This window comes from Eptatretus burgeri, chromosome 12, assembly GCF_056783735.1.
Source record: "Eptatretus burgeri isolate ZD-2024b chromosome 12, Ebu_testis_v1, whole genome shotgun sequence".
NCBI classification, from domain to species: domain Eukaryota; kingdom Metazoa; phylum Chordata; class Myxini; order Myxiniformes; family Myxinidae; genus Eptatretus; species Eptatretus burgeri.
Window position 1 is genome coordinate 10,964,990 of NC_140972.1, and position 23,074 is coordinate 10,988,063.

The following is a 23,074-nucleotide window of genomic DNA, read 5'->3' on the forward strand; positions in this document are numbered from 1 at the left end:
AGGTAGGTCGAATTTGGCGAGCAACCCTATCCCACGCGGGGGGCCGATTGGCACGATCGTGGTGAGGCCGAAAGGCCCACCCATGACTAGTTCCAGGCGTTAGTCCGAGAGGGTCACGACGGGATTGTCCGTCCGGTGGGCGTCGTGCCGCGATTCCAGTTACGTGGCCGTTCGCACGCCGGCGGGCGCGAATCCGCAACAGTATGTTCGGCTGATATATCTGCAAAAGGTGGCTACTTTGACGAGTCAAAAATTTAGATTAAATTTTGTTCAACAAAACGATACCATGATTTATTTTTTATCTGTAATTGTTTATTTGTTCTATGCTTTAATTTCAGAATACATTGAAACATTAAACTGCTTACATTTCAGTAAAAACTGGAAAAATGGGGGTGTTCTAAAACTTTTGACCAGTAGAATAATTTTGCAGCATATGAACATAAATAAAAATATAATGCAGTTGCAGTTAATATAAATTAATACAAAATGCGTCTGTTTATATAGCCCATAGTGACGACATCAGTGGACCAACTGGGTGAAGTAGCATCGGATGTTAGTATTATGTGACTGTTGATATGAAGCATATTGATATTCGGCAGCTTCGATAGCTTTTCATCATTCCTGATTATTCACACAACCTTATGTCTCAAACAAGAATGACCACACTGTGGTCACTTTTTTATTTTTATTTTTTACAGATTCTGGGTTGTCTCGTGGTTGGATTAAGTGGTTATTTCAAGTAAGTACATCATTGACAAGCACAGTCTTGTGCAAGACATATAAAAGTATGAAAGTGGAAAATGCCCCTGGAGAGATGAAATTGTTATAGTTACAGTCAAAGATGGTAGTGAAGTGATCGAAACCAAATTGGTAAATGTATCTACGAAGTTCCTGAAAATCCCACTATGCCTGGTGTTGGCATAATGGTTAGGGTGGTGGGCTTTGGATCCTTGGGTCCTGAGTTCAAATCCCACTCAGCTGTTGAATTAATACCAGGTGAAGTTGACTCTGCCTGTCATCCTTCCGAGGTTGGCAAAATGAGTTCCAGCATGCTGGTATCCTGTGTCGGAGTGGCGACCCGTCCATGATTGTGCCCAATAGCCAAGGAGATTGCTTAAGCAGCACCAATGCTCTGCACAGAGTATGGTCCCAATCTAATCCTCCTCCACAACCTTGGAGAAATGCAGAGCTACTACTAATGCAAAAAAGGTGGATAAGATAGACCTAAAGAACTACCATCAAATGAGCTCGCTCTCCAATATCGAAAATTGTTTACACAAGTTAGGAAATTTGGAGTATCGAGTCAATCGTGCAGGTGATACAAGGGCGAAAAAGGGAGCACCATCACCATGTCTCGGGATGGAAAAAATAATAATTTCAGAACTCGATAAACAAAGGCATAACAAAGTGTGCAGAGTAATGGACAAGTCATCATACAATGGCACAATCATCATGATCCCAGTACCAGAGAAGTCGTGAAAGCACACATCCAAGAGCAATCATCAAAAATGAGGACGTAGTGCTCACATACTACCTGTCTGTCCATAAAATATTAACATTGATAACAAGGCATTGTGACTGGACCAGAGCTCACATATTAAAATAGGACCGCACGTCCTGAAGCTCTCCTGGATCAGGAGCAAGAGTCACTCAAACCCCCCGCAGACGCTTAGACCCTGATTTTTTTTTAATGCCATGAACAAACTTTAGTACATGAATGGTGATGAAGGTTGTGGTCAAGTTTCATTAAAACTCTGTATGTAGTATGGAGAAGAAAGCAAATACCTATTTTGAGGGGGGGTGTCAGAAACCCCTCTCAAGACCCCCTTGTTGAGCATAGATTTTTATGCAGATGATAAACCTTGGTGCATTTAACCTTCATCACGGGTGATGAAGGTTGTGGTCAAGTTTCATCAAAATCATGTGTGTAGTTTCAGAGAAGAGAGCAAATACCTATTATGGGGGAGTCAATAACCCCCCCGTAGACCCCTTTAATGAGTGCAGAGTTAGATGTTGTCGATAAACTTTGGTGCATCACGGGTGATAAAGGTTGTGGTCAAGTTTCATCAAAATCATGTGTGTAGTTTCAGGGAAGAGAGCAAATACCTATTTTTGGGGGGTTCCATGATGAAGAGTTTGTGCGAGTGAAGGAAGTCAGCAATGCAGGTTTACAGACACCCGATTAATGCCTTTGGAACCGGATTAGGGTCTTTAGAACCTGATACATGTGAACATGTCACTTTGCCCCCCTTTAAGTCACAGAAAAATGAAAGTCATGTTAATCCTGCGGTTGTATCCTGTTTGATATTGAATGTTAAATAGAAATGAACAAGGCCAAATTACTTTTCCTATTAATGTGAATAACTTATGCCTGGTGTTGGCTGAATGGTTCGGGTGGTGGGCTTGGGATCCGAGAATCCTGAGTTCAAATCCTGCTCAGCTGTTGAATTAATACAAGGTGGGGTTGACTCTGCCGGTCATCCTTCCAAGGTCGGGAAAATGAGTGCCAGCTTGTTGGTATACTGTGTCGGAGTGGCGACCCGTCCAGGATTGTGCGCAATAGCCAAGGAGACTGCTTAGGCAGCACCAAAGCTCTGCACAGAGTACGGTCTCGATGGATGGTGAATAACTTGGATGTGTTGTTTTATGTTCAGCAGTCAATGATTTACTCTGACAGAAGGGCTCAGCAGTAGCATACTTGCCTTTGGATGGTTGAGTCTCAGCTTTATTCACAACCTTATCATAAACTGCCCTCCTGGTACTTCTCAGGTTCGGAAGGGATGTTAAGCCAGCTGCCCATTCTCCGAACATGGAACCTTTCCAAAACAGTACCTTGTTGCATCCTAAATTCCAAATTTCTGCTTCGGTGGAAGGCGGCCAGCATAAATTCACGGAAATGTTCACGACTGGTCGTGCGTACATTTATGTACACATATGGGAATGACACATGCATGGCATATCACATCCAGAAGAACATCAGAAGACATCAGTGACACTTTTAAATGCATTACAACGTTTTGTGAAGGAAAGTTACAAGTACAAAGGGTCAGTTAAATGATACAGACATCTGGGTTGGCCAATTTCCCATTCCCATCACTGAACTCATGATGGAATCCCAGTTTCATACCCCATATACTGCATTGATTTGTCAATTGTATACCGTGTTATTGTCCTACAAACTCATCCATGAGTCTAAGACAACTTTGGTCATGAGATTACCAAAAATACCAGAGTTCCCCATCACTACTGTGATCACTCTGGAACACCTCATCGCGGAAAACTTCCTCGACTGCTGATTGGGCTTGTGGAGTCTTGCCCATAACACCATGTTTCCCAAACTGCACAAGATGAGTCAAAGGTCCGAATCATCATGTACCATGCCTTATGCAGAACATTGGTGCTGCCGAAGCAGTTACTCGACTACAATCCCAGTTGGGTCGCCACTCCGACTCAGGAAGTCAGAGCAGAAAGTTGTAATTTGTTAAGGGTGCAGCAATTGCCTGCCTACTCTTCACCAAGGATGCTGTGGGATCTTTAACATCCACCAATTAATGCTGGCAGACGGGACATCCAGTTTAACGTCAGTCTGAGGGACGGCACATCCATTGATGACAGTTTATAGCTGGACCAAGATTCGAACCAAGGCTAGAAACAGCTTTGAGGTGAGTGTGCATACCTCTGGGCCATCCTGCGAGCCCAAGTCTAAGATCACTAAAAGGAAAGGACACTAGACTCGCTGAAAATATCCAAGAGGTTGTGGGTTCAAATCCAGCTGAAAACAAGAGCATGAAAGGTTTAAATATGTTGCATCTGGGATCCAAGTTAGTCTTGGGGGAATTAACATGTCATTACTGGATTATTAAGCCTGATATTGGCTTCATGGTTAAGGTGGCTGGCTCAAGAGCTTCTGCTCTTGAGTTTTGAACCCTTGTCGTGCCGTTAACTAACACTAGGTAGGTTGACTCAGCTAGTCATCCTTCCGAGGTCAGCAAAATGAGTACCAGTTTATTGGTAACAGGGACACTGCATCAACGATGCCTCTATTACCAGTAAGCGCACAGTCACGCTTTCAGAAAATGATGCAACCAGCAGCCATGGACTGCACATGAAACAACAACTAGATTATTGGTAACATTTTAAAAACAAAGCTGGGTCATTAATAACCTTCAGGGACATTGTAGAGTGCCTGCCCCACCTTGTCTGGACTACATCTGATGATAGGTTCATACTATCTGGTCGATTCTTGAATCTCTCAATCGCAAAAAGTTAAATTATAAATCAACATAGGAAAAAGGATTTGAACCTAATATCCCAGCCTCCGAAACGAAGCACTCAGATAGCAAATGCAGCGGTTCAGTGACATCTGCAATTAGTGTGACAAGGCATGGAAGGTACAGCATATTCATCAGTTAGCTTATACAGGCTGCTTAAAGCTTAGTGTTGTCTTCACCACATCATTATCCAAACACGCCTTTATATGGGTGCTGTATTAAAGTGATGTAAACAATGCACCTCGTGGCTTTCTTGACGATCCACACTGCCATCTCGGTCATCATCCATGAGAGAGTGGATTCCCTGCAATGCTTCATAGCTATCTCTTTCTTTTTCTGTAACAAAGCACAAGTATCAGCACAACGTGTCATAGACCAACATCATATGGATCAGTATATACAGTAATGTTTTATCATGTGGATCAGTAAATACAGTAATGTTTTATCCTGTGGATCAGTATATACAGTAATGTTTTATAATGTGGATCAGTATATACAGTAATGTTTTATAATGTGGATCAGTATATACAGTAATGTTTTATAATGTGGATCAGTATATACAGTAATGTTTTATAATGTGGATCAGTATATACAGTAATGTTTTATAATGTGGATCAGTATATACAGTAATGTTTAATAATGTGGATCAGTATATACAGTAATGTTTTATAATGTGAATCAGTATATACAGTAATGTTTTATCATGTGGATCAGTATATACAGTAATGTTTTATAATGTGAATCAGTATATACAGTAATGTTTTATCATGTGAATCAGTATATACAGTAATGTTTTATAATGTGAATCAGTATATACAGTAATGTTTTATCATGTGGATCAGTATATATAGTAATCTTTTATAATGTGAATCAGTATATACAGTAATGTTTTATCATGTGGATCAGTATATGCAGTAATCTTTTATAATGTGAATCAGTATATACAGTAATGTTTTATCATGTGAATCAGTATATACAGTAATCTTTTATAATGTGAATCAGTATATACAGTAATGTTTTATCATGTGGATCAGTATATGCAGTAATCTTTTATAATGTGAATCAGTATATACAGTAATGTTTTATCATGTGAATCAGTATATACAGTAATGTTTTATCATGTGGATCAGTATATACAGTAATGTTTTATAATGTGAATCAGTATATACAGTAATGTTTTATCATGTGAATCAGTATATACAGTAATGTTTTATCATGTGGATCAGTATATACAGTAATGTTTTATAATGTGAATCAGTATATACAGTAATGTTTTATCATGTGAATCAGTATATACAGTAATGTTTTATCATGTGAATCAGTTAATACAGTAATGTTTTATAATGTGAATCAGTATATACAGTAATGTTTTATAATGTGAATCAGTATATACAGTAATGTTTTATAATGTGAATCAGTATATGCAGTAATGTTTTATAATGTGAATCAGTATATACAGTAATGTTTTATCATGTGAATCAGTATATACAGTAATGTTTTATAATGTGAATCAGTATATACAGTAATGTTTTATCATGTGGATCAGTATATATAGTAATCTTTTATAATGTGGATCAGTATATACAGTAATGTTTTATCATGTGAATCAGTATATACAGTAATGTTTTATCATGTGGATCAGTATATACAGTAATGTTTTATAATGTGAATCAGTATATACAGTAATGTTTTATCATGTGAATCAGTATATACAGTAATGTTTTATAATGTGAATCAGTATATACAGTAATGTTTTATCATGTGGATCAGTATATATAGTAATCTTTTATAATGTGAATCAGTATATACAGTAATGTTTTATCATGTGGATCAGTATATGCAGTAATGTTTTATAATGTGAATCAGTATATACAGTAATGTTTTATCATGTGGATCAGTATATACAGTAATGTTTTATCATGTGAATCAGTATATACAGTAATGTTTTATCATGTGGATCAGTATATACAGTAATGTTTTATAATGTGAATCAGTATATACAGTAATGTTTTATCATGTGAATCAGTATATACAGTAATGTTTTATAATGTGAATCAGTATATACAGTAATGTTTTATAATGTGAATCAGTATATACAGTAATGTTTTATCATGTGAATCAGTATATACAGTAATGTTTTATCATGTGAATCAGTATATACAGTAATGTTTTATAATGTGAATCAGTATATACAGTAATGTTTTATCATGTGGATCAGTATATATAGTAATCTTTTATAATGTGAATCAGTATATACAGTAATGTTTTATCATGTGGATCAGTATATGCAGTAATCTTTTATAATGTGAATCAGTATATACAGTAATGTTTTATAATGTGGATCAGTATATACAGTAATGTTTTATAATGTGGATCAGTATATACAGTAATGTTTTATAATGTGGATCAGTATATACAGTAATGTTTTATAATGTGGATCAGTATATACAGTAATGTTTTATAATGTGGATCAGTATATACAGTAATGTTTTATAATGTGGATCAGTATATACAGTAATGTTTTATAATGTGAATCAGTATATACAGTAATGTTTTATCATGTGAATCAGTATATACAGTAATGTTTTATCATGTGAATCAGTATATACAGTAATGTTTTATAATGTGAATCAGTATATACAGTAATGTTTTATCATGTGGATCAGTATATATAGTAATCTTTTATAATGTGAATCAGTATATACAGTAATGTTTTATAATGTGAATCAGTATATACAGTAATGTTTTATAATGTGAATCAGTATATACAGTAATGTTTTATCATGTGAATCAGTATATACAGTAATGTTTTATCATGTGAATCAGTATATACAGTAATGTTTTATAATGTGAATCAGTATATACAGTAATGTTTTATCATGTGGATCAGTATATATAGTAATGTTTTATAATGTGAATCAGTATATACAGTAATGTTTTATCATGTGGATCAGTATATATAGTAATCTTTTATAATGTGAATCAGTATATACAGTAATGTTTTATCATGTGGATCAGTATATGCAGTAATCTTTTATAATGTGAATCAGTATATACAGTAATGTTTTATCATGTGGATCAGTATATACAGTAATGTTTTATCATGTGAATCAGTATATACAGTAATGTTTTATCATGTGGATCAGTATATACAGTAATGTTTTATAATGTGAATCAGTATATACAGTAATGTTTTATCATGTGAATCAGTATATACAGTAATGTTTTATAATGTGAATCAGTATATACAGTAATGTTTTATAATGTGAATCAGTATATACAGTAATGTTTTATCATGTGAATCAGTATATACAGTAATGTTTTATCATGTGAATCAGTATATACAGTAATGTTTTATAATGTGAATCAGTATATACAGTAATGTTTTATCATGTGGATCAGTATATATAGTAATCTTTTATAATGTGAATCAGTATATACAGTAATGTTTTATCATGTGGATCAGTATATGCAGTAATCTTTTATAATGTGAATCAGTATATACAGTAATGTTTTATAATGTGGATCAGTATATACAGTAATGTTTTATAATGTGGATCAGTATATACAGTAATGTTTTATAATGTGGATCAGTATATACAGTAATGTTTTATAATGTGGATCAGTATATACAGTAATGTTTTATAATGTGGATCAGTATATACAGTAATGTTTTATAATGTGGATCAGTATATACAGTAATGTTTTATAATGTGAATCAGTATATACAGTAATGTTTTATCATGTGAATCAGTATATACAGTAATGTTTTATCATGTGAATCAGTATATACAGTAATGTTTTATAATGTGAATCAGTATATACAGTAATGTTTTATCATGTGGATCAGTATATATAGTAATCTTTTGTAATGTGAATCAGTATATACAGTAATGTTTTATCATGTGGATCAGTATATGCAGTAATCTTTTATAATGTGAATCAGTATATACAGTAATATTTTATAATGTGGATCAGTATATACAGTAATCTTTTATAATGTGAATCAGTATATACAGTAATGTTTTATCATGTGGATCAGTATATACAGTAATGTTTTATAATGTGAATCAGTATATACAGTAATGTTTTATCATGTGGATCAGTATATATAGTAATCTTTTATAATGTGAATCAGTATATACAGTAATGTTTTATAATGTGAATCAGTATATACAGTAATGTTTTATAATGTGAATCAGTATATACAGTAATGTTTTATCATGTGAATCAGTATATACAGTAATGTTTTATCATGTGAATCAGTATATACAGTAATGTTTTATAATGTGAATCAGTATATACAGTAATGTTTTATCATGTGGATCAGTATATATAGTAATGTTTTATAATGTGAATCAGTATATACAGTAATGTTTTATCATGTGGATCAGTATATATAGTAATCTTTTATAATGTGAATCAGTATATACAGTAATGTTTTATCATGTGGATCAGTATATGCAGTAATCTTTTATAATGTGAATCAGTATATACAGTAATGTTTTATCATGTGGATCAGTATATACAGTAATGTTTTATCATGTGAATCAGTATATACAGTAATGTTTTATCATGTGGATCAGTATATACAGTAATGTTTTATAATGTGAATCAGTATATACAGTAATGTTTTATCATGTGAATCAGTATATACAGTAATGTTTTATAATGTGAATCAGTATATACAGTAATGTTTTATAATGTGAATCAGTATATACAGTAATGTTTTATCATGTGAATCAGTATATACAGTAATGTTTTATCATGTGAATCAGTATATACAGTAATGTTTTATAATGTGAATCAGTATATACAGTAATGTTTTATCATGTGGATCAGTATATATAGTAATCTTTTATAATGTGAATCAGTATATACAGTAATGTTTTATCATGTGGATCAGTATATGCAGTAATCTTTTATAATGTGAATCAGTATATACAGTAATGTTTTATAATGTGGATCAGTATATACAGTAATGTTTTATAATGTGGATCAGTATATACAGTAATGTTTTATAATGTGGATCAGTATATACAGTAATGTTTTATAATGTGGATCAGTATATACAGTAATGTTTTATAATGTGGATCAGTATATACAGTAATGTTTTATAATGTGGATCAGTATATACAGTAATGTTTTATAATGTGAATCAGTATATACAGTAATGTTTTATCATGTGAATCAGTATATACAGTAATGTTTTATCATGTGAATCAGTATATACAGTAATGTTTTATAATGTGAATCAGTATATACAGTAATGTTTTATCATGTGGATCAGTATATATAGTAATCTTTTATAATGTGAATCAGTATATACAGTAATGTTTTATCATGTGGATCAGTATATGCAGTAATCTTTTATAATGTGAATCAGTATATACAGTAATGTTTTATCATGTGGATCAGTATATACAGTAATGTTTTATCATGTGAATCAGTATATACAGTAATGTTTTATCATGTGGATCAGTATATACAGTAATGTTTTATAATGTGAATCAGTATATACAGTAATGTTTTATCATGTGAATCAGTATATACAGTAATGTTTTATAATGTGAATCAGTATATACAGTAATGTTTTATAATGTGAATCAGTATATACAGTAATGTTTTATCATGTGAATCAGTATATACAGTAATGTTTTATCATGTGAATCAGTATATACAGTAATGTTTTATAATGTGAATCAGTATATACAGTAATGTTTTATCATGTGGATCAGTATATATAGTAATCTTTTATAATGTGAATCAGTATATACAGTAATGTTTTATCATGTGGATCAGTATATGCAGTAATCTTTTATAATGTGAATCAGTATATACAGTAATGTTTTATAATGTGGATCAGTATATACAGTAATGTTTTATAATGTGGATCAGTATATACAGTAATGTTTTATAATGTGGATCAGTATATACAGTAATGTTTTATAATGTGGATCAGTATATACAGTAATGTTTTATAATGTGGATCAGTATATACAGTAATGTTTTATAATGTGGATCAGTATATACAGTAATGTTTTATAATGTGAATCAGTATATACAGTAATGTTTTATCATGTGAATCAGTATATACAGTAATGTTTTATCATGTGAATCAGTATATACAGTAATGTTTTATAATGTGAATCAGTATATACAGTAATGTTTTATCATGTGGATCAGTATATATAGTAATCTTTTATAATGTGAATCAGTATATACAGTAATGTTTTATCATGTGGATCAGTATATGCAGTAATCTTTTATAATGTGAATCAGTATATACAGTAATATTTTATAATGTGGATCAGTATATACAGTAATCTTTTATAATGTGAATCAGTATATACAGTAATCTTTTATAATGTGAATCAGTATATACAGTAATGTTTTATCATGTGGATCAGTATATACAGTAATCTTTTATAATGTGAATCAGTATATACAGTAATCTTTTATAATGTGAATCAGTATATACAGTAATGTTTTATAATGTGAATCAGTATATACAGTAATGTTTTATCATGTGGATCAGTATATACTGTAATGTTTTATCATGTGAATCAGTATATACAGTAATGTTTTATCATGTGGATCAGTATATACAGTAATGTTTTATAATGTGAATCAGTATATACAGTAATGTTTTATCATGTGAATCAGTATATACAGTAATGTTTTATAATGTGAATCAGTATATACAGTAATGTTTTATCATGTGGATCAGTATATGCAGTAATCTTTTATAATGTGAATCAGTATATACAGTAATGTTTTATAATGTGAATCAGTATATACAGTAATGTTTTATCATGTGGATCAGTATATGCAGTAATCTTTTATAATGTGAATCAGTATATACAGTAATGTTTTATAATGTGGATCAGTATATACAGTAATGTTTTATAATGTGAATCAGTATATACAGTAATCTTTTATAATGTGAATCAGTATATACAGTAATGTTTTATAATGTGAATCAGTATATACAGTAATGTTTTATCATGTGGATCAGTATATGCAGTAATCTTTTATAATGTGAATCAGTATATGCAGTAATGTTTTATAATGTGGATCAGTATATACAGTAATCTTTTATAATGTGAATCAGTATATACAGTAATGTTTTATAATGTGAATCAGTATATACAGTAATGTTTTATAATGTGGATCAGTATATACAGTAATGTTTTATAATGTGAATCAGTATATACAGTAATGTTTTATCATGTGGATCAGTATCTACAGCGTCATTGCCTTAAGGGACTAGATATGATGTAAAATGATGGATTTTTTATCCCCTCCTCTCCTGCTCCTTGATTCCCATTATATCTCAACTAAATGCACTGTTACAAACACATGTTCTCCGCTTTGTACGGACTGACACAGCAGGTTCCATTGCTAGCCACAAATCCAACGTACGAGAATATTATGGCCTCAAATTTTGGGCCTGTCCATCCGGGGATGCGTCTCCTGTGAAAACGTTTCTGGTTGGTTGGATATCATCAGCATAGAGCAGAACTGATGATAGCCAACAAGCCCCATACAGTGTTTGCAGATAATTGCGTTCCCCCTCCCAATATGTGGAAGTGAACAGTATCTGTTTTGTTTGGATACCATAATTTATGGTTCTCATGTTTTTTCGTCCAGGCTGCCTCTCTAGATGTGTCCGTGTGGTTCGCACAGAATTAATGGTGTGTGGCACACATTTTCCTAGGTCTCGATCTGTGCACCAATAGCTGGTATGTGACGTGTGGTTCCTGGATGGTCCCACAAAAGTGAAGGAGTTTATATTTGAATATATTGTTGCGAATTCGCGCCCGCCGGCGTGCGAACGGCCACGTAACTCGAATCGCGGCACGTCGCCCACCGGACGGACAATTCTGTCGTGACCCTCTCGGACTAACGCCGGGAGCTAGTCACGGGTGGGCCTTTCGGCCTCACCACGATCGTGCCAATCGGCCCCCCACGTGGGATAGGGTTGTTCGCCAAACTCGACCTACCTAAGTACCCATGCGGAGGGTAGACCGGGCGATCGCACCTCGCCGCAGGTCGACTCCAGACACAGGCCACTTAAGCGACCCGTTCCGTAATATCGGGATAACCGAGCGGTGTTATTGTCGGCCTCGACGGTTCCGATTAATTATCGGGCGTATTAAGCCCACTACCAACCCTTTTCGTGAAGCAAGATGGAGATTCAATTAAAGAAAAGACGAAGCGAAACGGGAAAACAGTTCAACATGAGGCACATTTATTCCGCGGCACACGGAGAGCACACATATACAATTACAACAATTATGCACCTAAAGCAATTGCAACAAGAGAAACACAACAATGCAGATCGACAACCGACTACACGTGCACACGGCAACACTTACACAGTTTTACTTTACAGACGGCGCCAACAACACATTTACACAGAAACAAAAGAAAAGGGCCACCCTCAAAGACAAGTGGGCAGACGGGGCCTGTGGGACAATATTTGCGCAGGACCTGAAAGAGCGGTCAGGTCCGCGAGACCGGGTGGATCCTACCCGTGTCTTTGTGATGAGCCGCAAATGTGGCAGCGCGGCGGTGCCCCGACTTCGTGCTCCTTCCCGGGTTTCGTTGGCAATGCTTGGAGTGGGGTGGGAACGGGGCCCTCTTTTCGCACTATCTCAGCGCGGAGGAAAAAGGTGGGGGGAATTGTTGATGCTCTGGGGAAAGAGGATAGCTGGCTTGCTTGGGTCCCGTGACGAGCGATTCCACCGCGAGCTCGTCGCCGACCGCCGTCTTCCTTGCCTCGGACCCGAGCTACTCGGATTCTTCCCCATTCTCCTCAGCCGACTGCAGCAAACCACCTGTATGCCCTCGCCTCCCGACTCCACTCGCGCTCCAACCCGACTCTGCCCAAAACACTCTCCGCTCTTCTATGGCCGACTCTGCCCAAAACCGACTCGACCGAGACCGACTCGACCCAAACCGACTCTGCCGTTGCCACACTCTGCTCTCCAAAACTGACTCTCCTCTCCGATTCGCCTTGCGCTCGGCGCTTTATAGGCCGGCAGAAGAACCCATATGCAAATTTCTGGATCAGAACGAGCTCGAGGGTGGAGCCACGCTCACCCATTGGACGGAGAAAAAGGGGCGTGAACCTCCCCTGATCCTAGAATTTGCATATCTCGATTCTACACCGACGCGCCTGGAGGCGGGGCCAAACCGCCCCGCGCTTGCTGATTGGATGGATCAGAAGTGGGCGTGTAGCATTCCTGATCCGAATTCTCCTCGGAAAGGCCGCATTTTGCACTCGTGGCCTGGCGCGCGTCCCGTACGAGCCCAGGACAGCGTGACGCTCGGCGTTCACAGGTGGTGCGGGAATGGCGGTAGAAGGAGGAGAGGTGAAGGTGGTGGAGGGTTTATGGTGGTGGCTTATGGCCATGGTGCCGTTTGGAATGGCGGTGATGCGATGTTTGCGGGAGCGAGTTGTGAAGGTAAAGATCGTGGCTGTTGGCGTTGTTGTTGTTGTGAAGCGGCATTGTGGCTGGAGGTTGTTGTGTGATGGCGGTTGAGACGTGGTTGGTTCAAAATAAAGATAGAACAGAAAAACGGCTATCTCAAAGGGTCGCAGCCCGAATGAATCACATTTATTCCCTCTAAACAACGGGTTTGGGGCTGACTGCACATGTACTTAGAGATATCTCACCTACGGGACCTGAATGGTGGTTTGCGAATTTCCACAACCGTAACAATATGCTTCTCACACACCTCACTTCACGAACCTCTTTTCTCTTCCTTCTCTCAATTTAGCTCCCTCCTCACTCTCAGAGCATCCATAATAAAAAGATGTCCTGAAGCCATGTGACATGTTATTTGTTGGTACATGTCATGGCTGAGGCAGCTTTATGATGAACTGTCGTCGTTAAGCAATCCGGACCCATGCAGCATGTATGGATTCTTGCATAGATGTAAAGAGCATTGAAAGGGAATGATTTTTGATGAAACAGATGAGGTGACCATGCAAAGCCTCGTGATAGAAATGCATTCAGAATTCAGGGAATTGCTCCCTTATCAATGGGCCCACTGTGTTTACATTGTGCACATCTCAAACAGAAGTCGTCCACTTGGACACACATGTTCTTAGTTACACAAGTTGGGAAATGTCTAAATTATTACATTTGAATGCAGTGTGCCAAAGGGTATTTTGTGATCGATTTGAACATGAGAGAAAATCATAAATATATTCCACCACGGTCGCCATTTCACTGCAATACCGTTACCAACAACAATGAACACCACTCTCTTTATGCCCTCTGCTTCGATTTCCAAAATTAGAATCCCAGTGCCTCAGCTGTTCCCTGTACTATACTTGTGCGTCGTCTCCTTCGATCGTCTATTTGTGTAGCCATGAACCGGGTGGTGCGTCAAAGAACTTACGATTGTCCTTTTGAAGAGCAGCACCCTTTAAGAGATGGCCAAAAGGGTTAGCTCATCGAAGTAAACCCGAGACACCTTTTCCAGTCTTGTACTTGAAAAACTTGCTTTTTCCTGGTAGGCTGACCATCTTTGGGCTGGGACTGTGTGTAGTCAATCATTAGGATTCTATTAGCATTCCAGAAAATCTTGGCCATGATTTTGCCAGCAAAGGTGAAACCTCTTATGTGATGGTGATCCCTCGTGCTTCCAATGCATGGATTACAATTTGCTTTGTGAATCATGGTGGTGGCACCATGTTTCACAACCAATTGTCAGACGAACAACAAATGAGGCTTCATCTGTGTTGAATGGTTCGAGAAACTCGCAACATTTCTCCAGCTATTGGCATCAGTCATGAGGGGCTCCATATTGCGGAGACCTTGGATATACCTGGGTGTTCGTGAACGACGATTGAAAACACTGCCTTGAGAGATTCCAGGTTCTGTGGATAGTTCTGCGATCTTAATGCGATGATCATCGATTCATAATGCCTCCAACTGGACAACAGTTTGTGGGTCGACCATCACTGTCAGCCATCCTGATTTGGTGTCACCTATGAAGGACTCGTGCCCATAATTAAAGTCATTCGTCCATTTGGTTACTGCACAAGATGATGGTGATGTTGATGATGATTATGATGGTGTTGATGATGGTGATGATGATTATGATGGTGATGCTCTTGATGATGGTGATGTTTATGATGGTGTTGATGATGGTAATGATGATGATTATGATGGTGTTGATGATGGTAATGATGATGATTATGATGGTGTTGATGATGGTGATGATCATGATTATGATGGTGTTGATGATGGTGATGATCATGATTATGATGGTGTTGATGATGGTAATGATGATGATTATGATGGTGTTGATGGTGATGAGGATTATGATGGTGTTGATGATGGTAATGTTGATGATGATTATGATGGTGTTGATGATGGTGATGTTGATGATGGTGATGTTGATTATGATGGTGTTGACGATGATTATGTCCTCACAAACTTCTTTCTATTCTCCATTCCTCCCACACCCCTCTACCATGCTTCCTTTCTCCTTCATCCCCCATTTAAACTATTTGAGAGCCGTCAATCACGACCGTGGCCTCACAGGAACGTGCTGTTGGCCACGATCATGGCCCGTGCCATTATTAACCTCTGCCATCGAAGATGAACGGAGGTTATTGTTTTCACCCCTGTCTGTTTGTTTGTTTGTTACTTACGAAATCTAAAGATTTCACAAGTATATTGATGCCTTCAGTTTCTGTTTGTTTGTTACTTACGAAATCTAAAAATTTCGTAAGTATATTGATGCCTTCCGTTTCTGTTTGTTTGTTTGTTTGTAGGCATGATAACTCGAGAACGGAAGAAGCTACCAATGTCAAATTACAACACGTGATTCAGGAGGGTGATGGCGAGCGCTGATTAGATTTTGGTCAAAATCGGTCAAAGGTCAAGGTCACAGTGAGGTCAAACATCCAAAACATTCGATTTTTGATGGTTTGGTCCAGAATCATCGGAGAAACTTCTGGTTTGCGTCGCTACCTTCTCTCGAGACAGCTTTTATTAGACAAGTTCAGAGGTCAAGTTGACGATTTCGTAAGTACCAGTCTATGACTGCTTGTTATCTTGCCAAAACGAAGTTTTTGCAAGATATTGTGACGTCCACGGGACTTGAACAGTCCCGCCAACGTAGAATGAGCCGAAACGATGGAGGCGGTTTATTTATTTATAACCCAAACATGGCGGTTCGAATCGCTCTACCGCAAACGGGACGAGGAAGGTGGCACGAGTCACTTTTCACTGAGTTGATGATGTTTATTTGTTTTTCTAATTATTACCAGAAATAACAAGACTCGGCAAGAAGAGGTGTTTAGGCCAACGTGTGGCCCTAAATGGAGTTCTTTCATCCCTTCTTCCTGTGCAGGCTGGAGTTCCTCAAGGTAGCGTTCTGGGCCCTGTTCTTTTTCTGGTTTTTATCAATGATCTCTTGGACTCTCTGGAAAATCCTCTATTTCTCTTTGCCGACGACTCCACCCTCTGCCGTACCATCTGTCATCCCTCAGACCGGCAAGCAGCAGCTTCTTCGCTCACTGCAGATCTGGATAAAATCACAAACTGGTCCAACACGTGGAACATGTCTTTCAATCCAGACAAATCTCACACTCTCACTGTGTCTCTCTGAAAGGACCGTTTAGAACCCCCCCCATCCACTTTCTCAACAATCCTCTCGAAGTCCTTTCCTTCAAACTTCAGGGTCTCACTATCTGCCATGACCTTTCCTGGAAAAGCCACATTTCAAACCTCGCCTCCAAAGCCAGTCGCTGACTGGGAATCCTCCGTCGTGCTAAGTCCTTCCTCGGCCCTCTTGAGCTCCTGACCACTTACAAAGCTTTTGTCCGTAGCCTGATGGAGTACTGCTCTCCCCTCTGGGCTGGTGCTCCTGCCTCCCACCTTTCTCGGCTTAACGCTGTCGAAACCAAGGCATTTAAGATCATCGGCATCTCCCGCAATGAAGCTGTCTTTGGGCCTCTCACTCAATCACCGCAGGTTGGTCGGTGGTCTTTCTGTCTTCTACCGACTCCTCTCCAGCCTTGCCCCCCCTGCTCTCTCTGCGATTTGTCCCCACCACATTTCCACAGGGCGCTCAAGGTCCGCCAACAACCCCCTTCTGGTAAAACTACCAAAATCACGAATTACTGCTCATCTTCACTCTTTCATTCCTCTTTTTTCCCGCCTTTGGAATAAACTTCCTCACTCTATTCTTTCCCATTCTTCCCTCCAGGCTTTCAAAACAGCTGTTCACCACCACCTCTTATCTTCCCCCATCCAAATCCTCGATATTTTCTACCCCCGATAATCCACCCAAGCCCACTTCCTTCATTTCTCCTGCTTTCCTTCCTGAAAGTCCCTGAAATGTCCATCTTCTCTTCGCCATGTTCCCCGTCCCATCCCCATCCCTCTCCCTTCCACAGTTCACCTAATGTGTCTGTTCCCCACTGTTTTGTCCCTTCCACTCCCGCCCCTCTTGTCTCATGCCTCCTTGCTGTGAGTTGTGTGTTTGCTCTCATACGAGCCTCGACCAAGGTATACAAAAAAAAAGAAAAAAAAAGAGGGATCCGGGGCGATTCGACGGGATGGTGTGGGATCGGGCGTGGGGAAAAACACAGACAATTCCAATGAATATACAGTTCTCAATCCCTCTAAGGCGCCAAGCACACGCACGCACGCACGCACGCACGCACGCACGCACACACACACACACACACACACACACACACACACACACACACACACACACACACACATACACACAAAACGTAGCTATTTCTGGTGGTCAGGCTGGACCGTGGTGTGGACGCAACTGTTCCTGGATCGGCGTCGGACGAGCTGGCCTTGCTCTCGTCAGGGGGGCAGGAGAAACCGTGGTGCTGTCGACCTCCTGGTCTTGGCCCAAGTCTGCTCACAGCCGCCAGGGAACCAGTTCTGACACCAAGTTGCGAGCAGGAGAGGGAGGCAGGTCCGCCCGCCGTTCGACCCCGTACTCCGAGTCAGTAGAACCCCAGAGCCAACCAAGGTGAGGCACGAGGCTCAGCAAGGCTCCAAGACACGATCAAGAACACGATCGACTCAGCACAACAACAAGGATGCTCCCCGCGCAACAGCCTCCCCACCAAAAAAACACGATCTTTTAGGTTGTGATCTTCTTCCTCTTCCTTTTCGACCCCGAACAGAACCTTTTTATCCTTGGTCCTCGTCACTTCCAATCGAGCCGTTTATTGGCCCACCGCCGTCGCCTTCCGCCAATCGTGATCACGGGGCGGAGCCATCCGCTGCACTGTCCTGTGACGTCACGGCCAGTCTCCAGAGAATACCAAAAAGGGGTTTACGCAGACACACTTACCCTATCCTGTGTCCCTATCTAATTACGTGACAATTATTATTTCCCCCCTTGAAGAAATGAACATTTACTAGACAACTTATCACCACTGAATTGCTACTTATTACATCGAGATCCTGGTAAACTCGAACAGCATGGCATACCTAATTAAACATCCTAATTACCCTTTGAATGCATACCCCCCCCTCAAACGTAACACTGCCCCCTCCTCTGGTACCGCAGCTCCTGCAAGGTATATCACAGGCGCTACCGTACCAGCCTTAACACTTACTGACTCACACCTAATTAACCTAACGAAATAAAGTAGGAGGGGCAATGGGCAGCGAGTCGCAGCTAACTTACCTATCCTGCTTAATGTACGACCCCCTTATGGCCTTATCCTCGCCGAAACAATCATTCGTTTTTTTTATTTATTTTATTTTATCACATGAGAACACTGAGCGAAGTTGCACTCCATCCTCGGGATCATCGCTCTTGCCCAGCACTCTTCCAGTGATCTGGGGAGGGGAAACAAAAGGTTCCACAAAAACACAACACTTATACTTTACATTCCTACTCTAAGCCTTAACGACACTATTCACAGGATATTTACACTTGACCGCCTCCCCCAGTGGATGCTAATAGACCCAGCGTTACCTGGGGAGCCAATTTTCAAATTTGCTTGCCCCAAAATTATGCGGACATCATGCCCTTGCTACACCTGTCAAGTTGTGCGGGATCGGGTGGGACTCACACATCTTCACAACACTCACACCATGGTCATCACATTTCTAGGTCATGGTCCTCATTTTAATCATGCAGGCTGAATCTTGTCATGGCCGTGGGGTGGGTTACCACAAGATGATGGGGGCATCTCAGGTGCAACCATGCCCACAGGTAAGCTTTAGTCCAACCCGGACGTTTCTCCACCCCGCTCCCTTTGATTCCCTCCCCCCTGGTAGCCATCAGCTCTAATCCCGTACAACACTCTGGAAGGGGTCTCACTGGCTCCTCTGGCCTTCCTGGGTCGCCAAGGTCCTACCCGCCTTGGTCGCCCAACCAGACCCTCTCCCAGTTGCCTCCAGACACTGTCACCATTAGCCACCAGGTGGTGAATCTCCTTGAAGGGGGTCGCAATTCACGCTCACCGTGAGCTTCAGCAATCCCTGTGGACAAGCACATCATACCCACCCACAAAACCCACATGACTCTCCCACCCCATCGGCCTTACATGTAACACCTGCATTTCTAACACTTCACCGACCACGACCTTCCCTGTTACCACACCATGTCCAATAAAAAAATCATCGTGTGCACCATACATTTCACTTCTTAACTTGAAACAACTCACACAGCACTTCTCACCCGATCCACGCACCAGTCATTGGACAGCCACTCGTGCCCACTTTGTTACCAATTACCCACTGTCCCGATTGTCACTCTAAAACCCAGCAGAACTTACAAACCCATGCCAATTTTCCCACAATTCATTTTTTTCCACCAAAGGAGGGCACTTCGCCACAATCTCAGCAGCCGAGCATGGCCGTATATGCTCAGCCCGATCTAGTCTCCCCAACCCCCGACAGTGATCTCCGGACCCGATCTATGAAAGGGCATCTTGGATAGACCTGGCGGTTCAGCATGAGGATTCACCCTCTCCGAGTCTAAAAGTCTATTGGAGGGTCCCTCCATCGCCGGGTACCGGCGATATCGTTGCATGTGTCCTCTTCGCCCGCACCGGAAACAACTCCCCATAAAAGGCCCCAGTGGGTATCGGTGTAATGTCCCTTCCGGTTCCGGACCCCCTCGGCCATAATCGAATTGCTCTATTGGCTGGGCTGGACCCCGCCGTTTTGGCACACCAACTACTGAATTACCCCTTATCAAACTTAACAGTTTCTGGCAAATTTCCTGAAACATTTGGGTAATGCCAATTTCTCCCAGCCCCCCTCCCTGATCCTGGATCTCCGCCTGTCGGATCGTCACCGATGGCCTCTCTGGAACCCGACCCGGCCGACTCCACGAGGCCAGCGTGGCCGCGCACTCGGCCGCTCGGTGAACGGTGGGTGGATCCTGTAAATCCACTAGCGCTCGGACCTCAGGGTCAGGAAGAGCAGCTAAAAATTTCTCGAGTGCCAGTCTGTCCCATGCCTCCACTGTAAGGTCCCGATACGCGATCCTGACTGATTGGTAAATGTCCTGTGCCAGCTCCTGCACTGTCTCACCCGGCTTTAATCTGCGGTGCTGGAGCTGGGCCCGCACCAGATCACAGTTTGCAGCGAACCCAAACCGACGGCTCAACGCCTCGCAGATGTGGGAGCTGGTCAACATCCCCTCCGCGATCACGTTTAACACGTCTGCGGCTGGTCCCCGCAACGTTGCCACCAAATTCCCTGTACGTTCCCACTCATTCCACCCGTTTAGTCGGGAAATGCACTCAAATTGCGTCAGAAAAGCTTCAACGCTCCCTGACCCGTCGAAATTTATCAGGGGGATCACTTTTACTGTGGCCCGCTTCTCAGTTTCTCCCTTGTCCGAATCCAGCCCAGGGATCAAACACCCTTGTGGCTGCGTATCCAATTTCGGAGCCCACTGTGGCCAAAGATGTTTTGTGGTGAGGGTCTCATGGGTCAATTTTGCCTCCTGTTCCAAACGTTGAATGGACCGATTCACCTCTTCCCGCAGGATCTTCTGGGCCCGCACAACCTCCTCCAAGGCTCCGTCGCGAGTTTGTAGCTGCTCCTCAACCAACCCGGACACTCTACTTACAAAAGACGGCTCTACCAGGCCTTTATCCAAGACTTCATCTTGGCTCATAATTTTATCTTGTTCGTCCAAACGAGCCTCCAATCCTTTTACCTCCTCCACCAAATTCATCCCTTGCTTCCTCAGCTCTCCCCACTCTTTAACTTGCAGCTGCATACGAGCATCCACACAGGCACGATGATGTTCCAGGCTTTCATCCACTTTATCAACCCGAACGTTTGTTGCATCAATTTTATCTACCAATTTTTTCCGTATATTTTCCCCCTCCAATGTAATTTCTACCTTTGTTTCCTTCAATCTATCCTCGAATTTACTTTGTATTTCTCCCAATTTAACATCCACACACTACTGCATCTCAGTTTTCATTTTCTCCATCTTTTCCCCCAATTCATCCCTCATTAAATCAATCCGTGCACCCAACTGTTCCCCCATTACCCCCAATCGATCCGCCATCTCTGCCCTCTGTGCCGTCATGTCTGCCCTCTGTGTCACGAATTGATTTTCCATTTGTGCCGTCATTTCTGCCCTCTGTGTCACGAATTGATTTTCCATTTGTGCCGTCATTTCTGCCATTTGTGCCCCCTGTGCCGTCATGTCTGCCCTCTGTGTCACGAATTAATTTTCCATTTGTGCCGTCATTTCTGCCATTTGTGCCCCCTGTGCCGTCATTTTTATCCCCTGTGCTGTAATTGCACTCATTAAACGTTCCAACATTGTCCAGATAGTCATCGTGCCGGTTTCCGGCGCTGCCGGCTCCGTTACGGGCGATGAAGCACGGTCCACGCTCGGAATGGGGGAGGTTCCAACCCTACCCCCGTCTCTCCCTTCTTCCCCCGACTCGCTGCCAGACACGTGGCCTTCCTCCTCAAACATCTGCACATCCGCCATGGTGCAGAAGGCCCGTTTGCCGCCAATTAATTTAAATTTGAAAAATCCCGCCAAAAATTTCCCGCGCTCGCGCGCTTTTCTGTAGTAGTTTTATATTCCAATTTGTGGCGAGATTTTAATCCTGGTATATAATTTAGAGGGGTTCGAACATCCCACTCCTGACACCAATGTGACGTCCACGGGACTTGAACAGTCCCGCCAACGTAGAATGAGCCGAAACGATGGAGGCGGTTTATTTATTTATAACCCAAACATGGCGGTTCTAATCGCTCTACCGCAAACGGGACGAGGAAGGTGGCACGAGTTACTTTTCACTGAGTTGATGATGTTTTTGTTTTTCTAATTATTACCAGAAATAACAAGACTCGGCAAGAAGAGGGATCCGGGGCGATTCAACGGGATGGTGTGGGATCGGGCGTGGGGAAAAACACAGACAATTCCAATGAACATACAGTTCTCAATCCCTCTAAGGCGCCAAGCACACACACACACACACACACACACACACACACACACACACACACACACACACACACACACACACACACACACACACACACACACAACGTAGCTATTTCTGGTGGTCAGGCTGGACCGTGGTGTGGACGCAACTGTCCCTGGATCGGCGTCGGACGAGCTGGCCTTGCTCTCGTCAGGGGGGCAGGAGAAACCGTGGTGCTGTCGACCTCCTGGTCTTGGCCCAAGTCTGCTCACAGCCGCCAGGGAACCAGTTCTGGCGCCAAGTTGCGAGCAGGAGAGGGAGGCAGGTCCGCCCGCCGTTCGACCCCGTACTCCGAGTCAGCAGAACCCCAGAG

At 40.9% G+C, this 23,074-nt stretch overlaps 1 protein-coding gene across 4 annotated transcripts in view; it reads right to left on the minus strand.

Moving 5' to 3' along the window:
- LOC147015083 (stromal interaction molecule 2-like) overlaps nt 1-23,074 on the minus strand; it is a 106,748-nt gene that overhangs the window by 78,362 nt on the left and 5,312 nt on the right. For all 4 annotated transcript variants that reach the window (XM_085849488.1, XM_085849485.1, XM_085849486.1 and 1 more), the window contains one exon: nt 4,513-4,607. In XM_085849488.1, the coding sequence (XP_085705614.1) occupies nt 4,513-4,607 (95 nt within the window). The remainder of the gene's footprint in view (nt 1-4,512; nt 4,608-23,074) is intronic.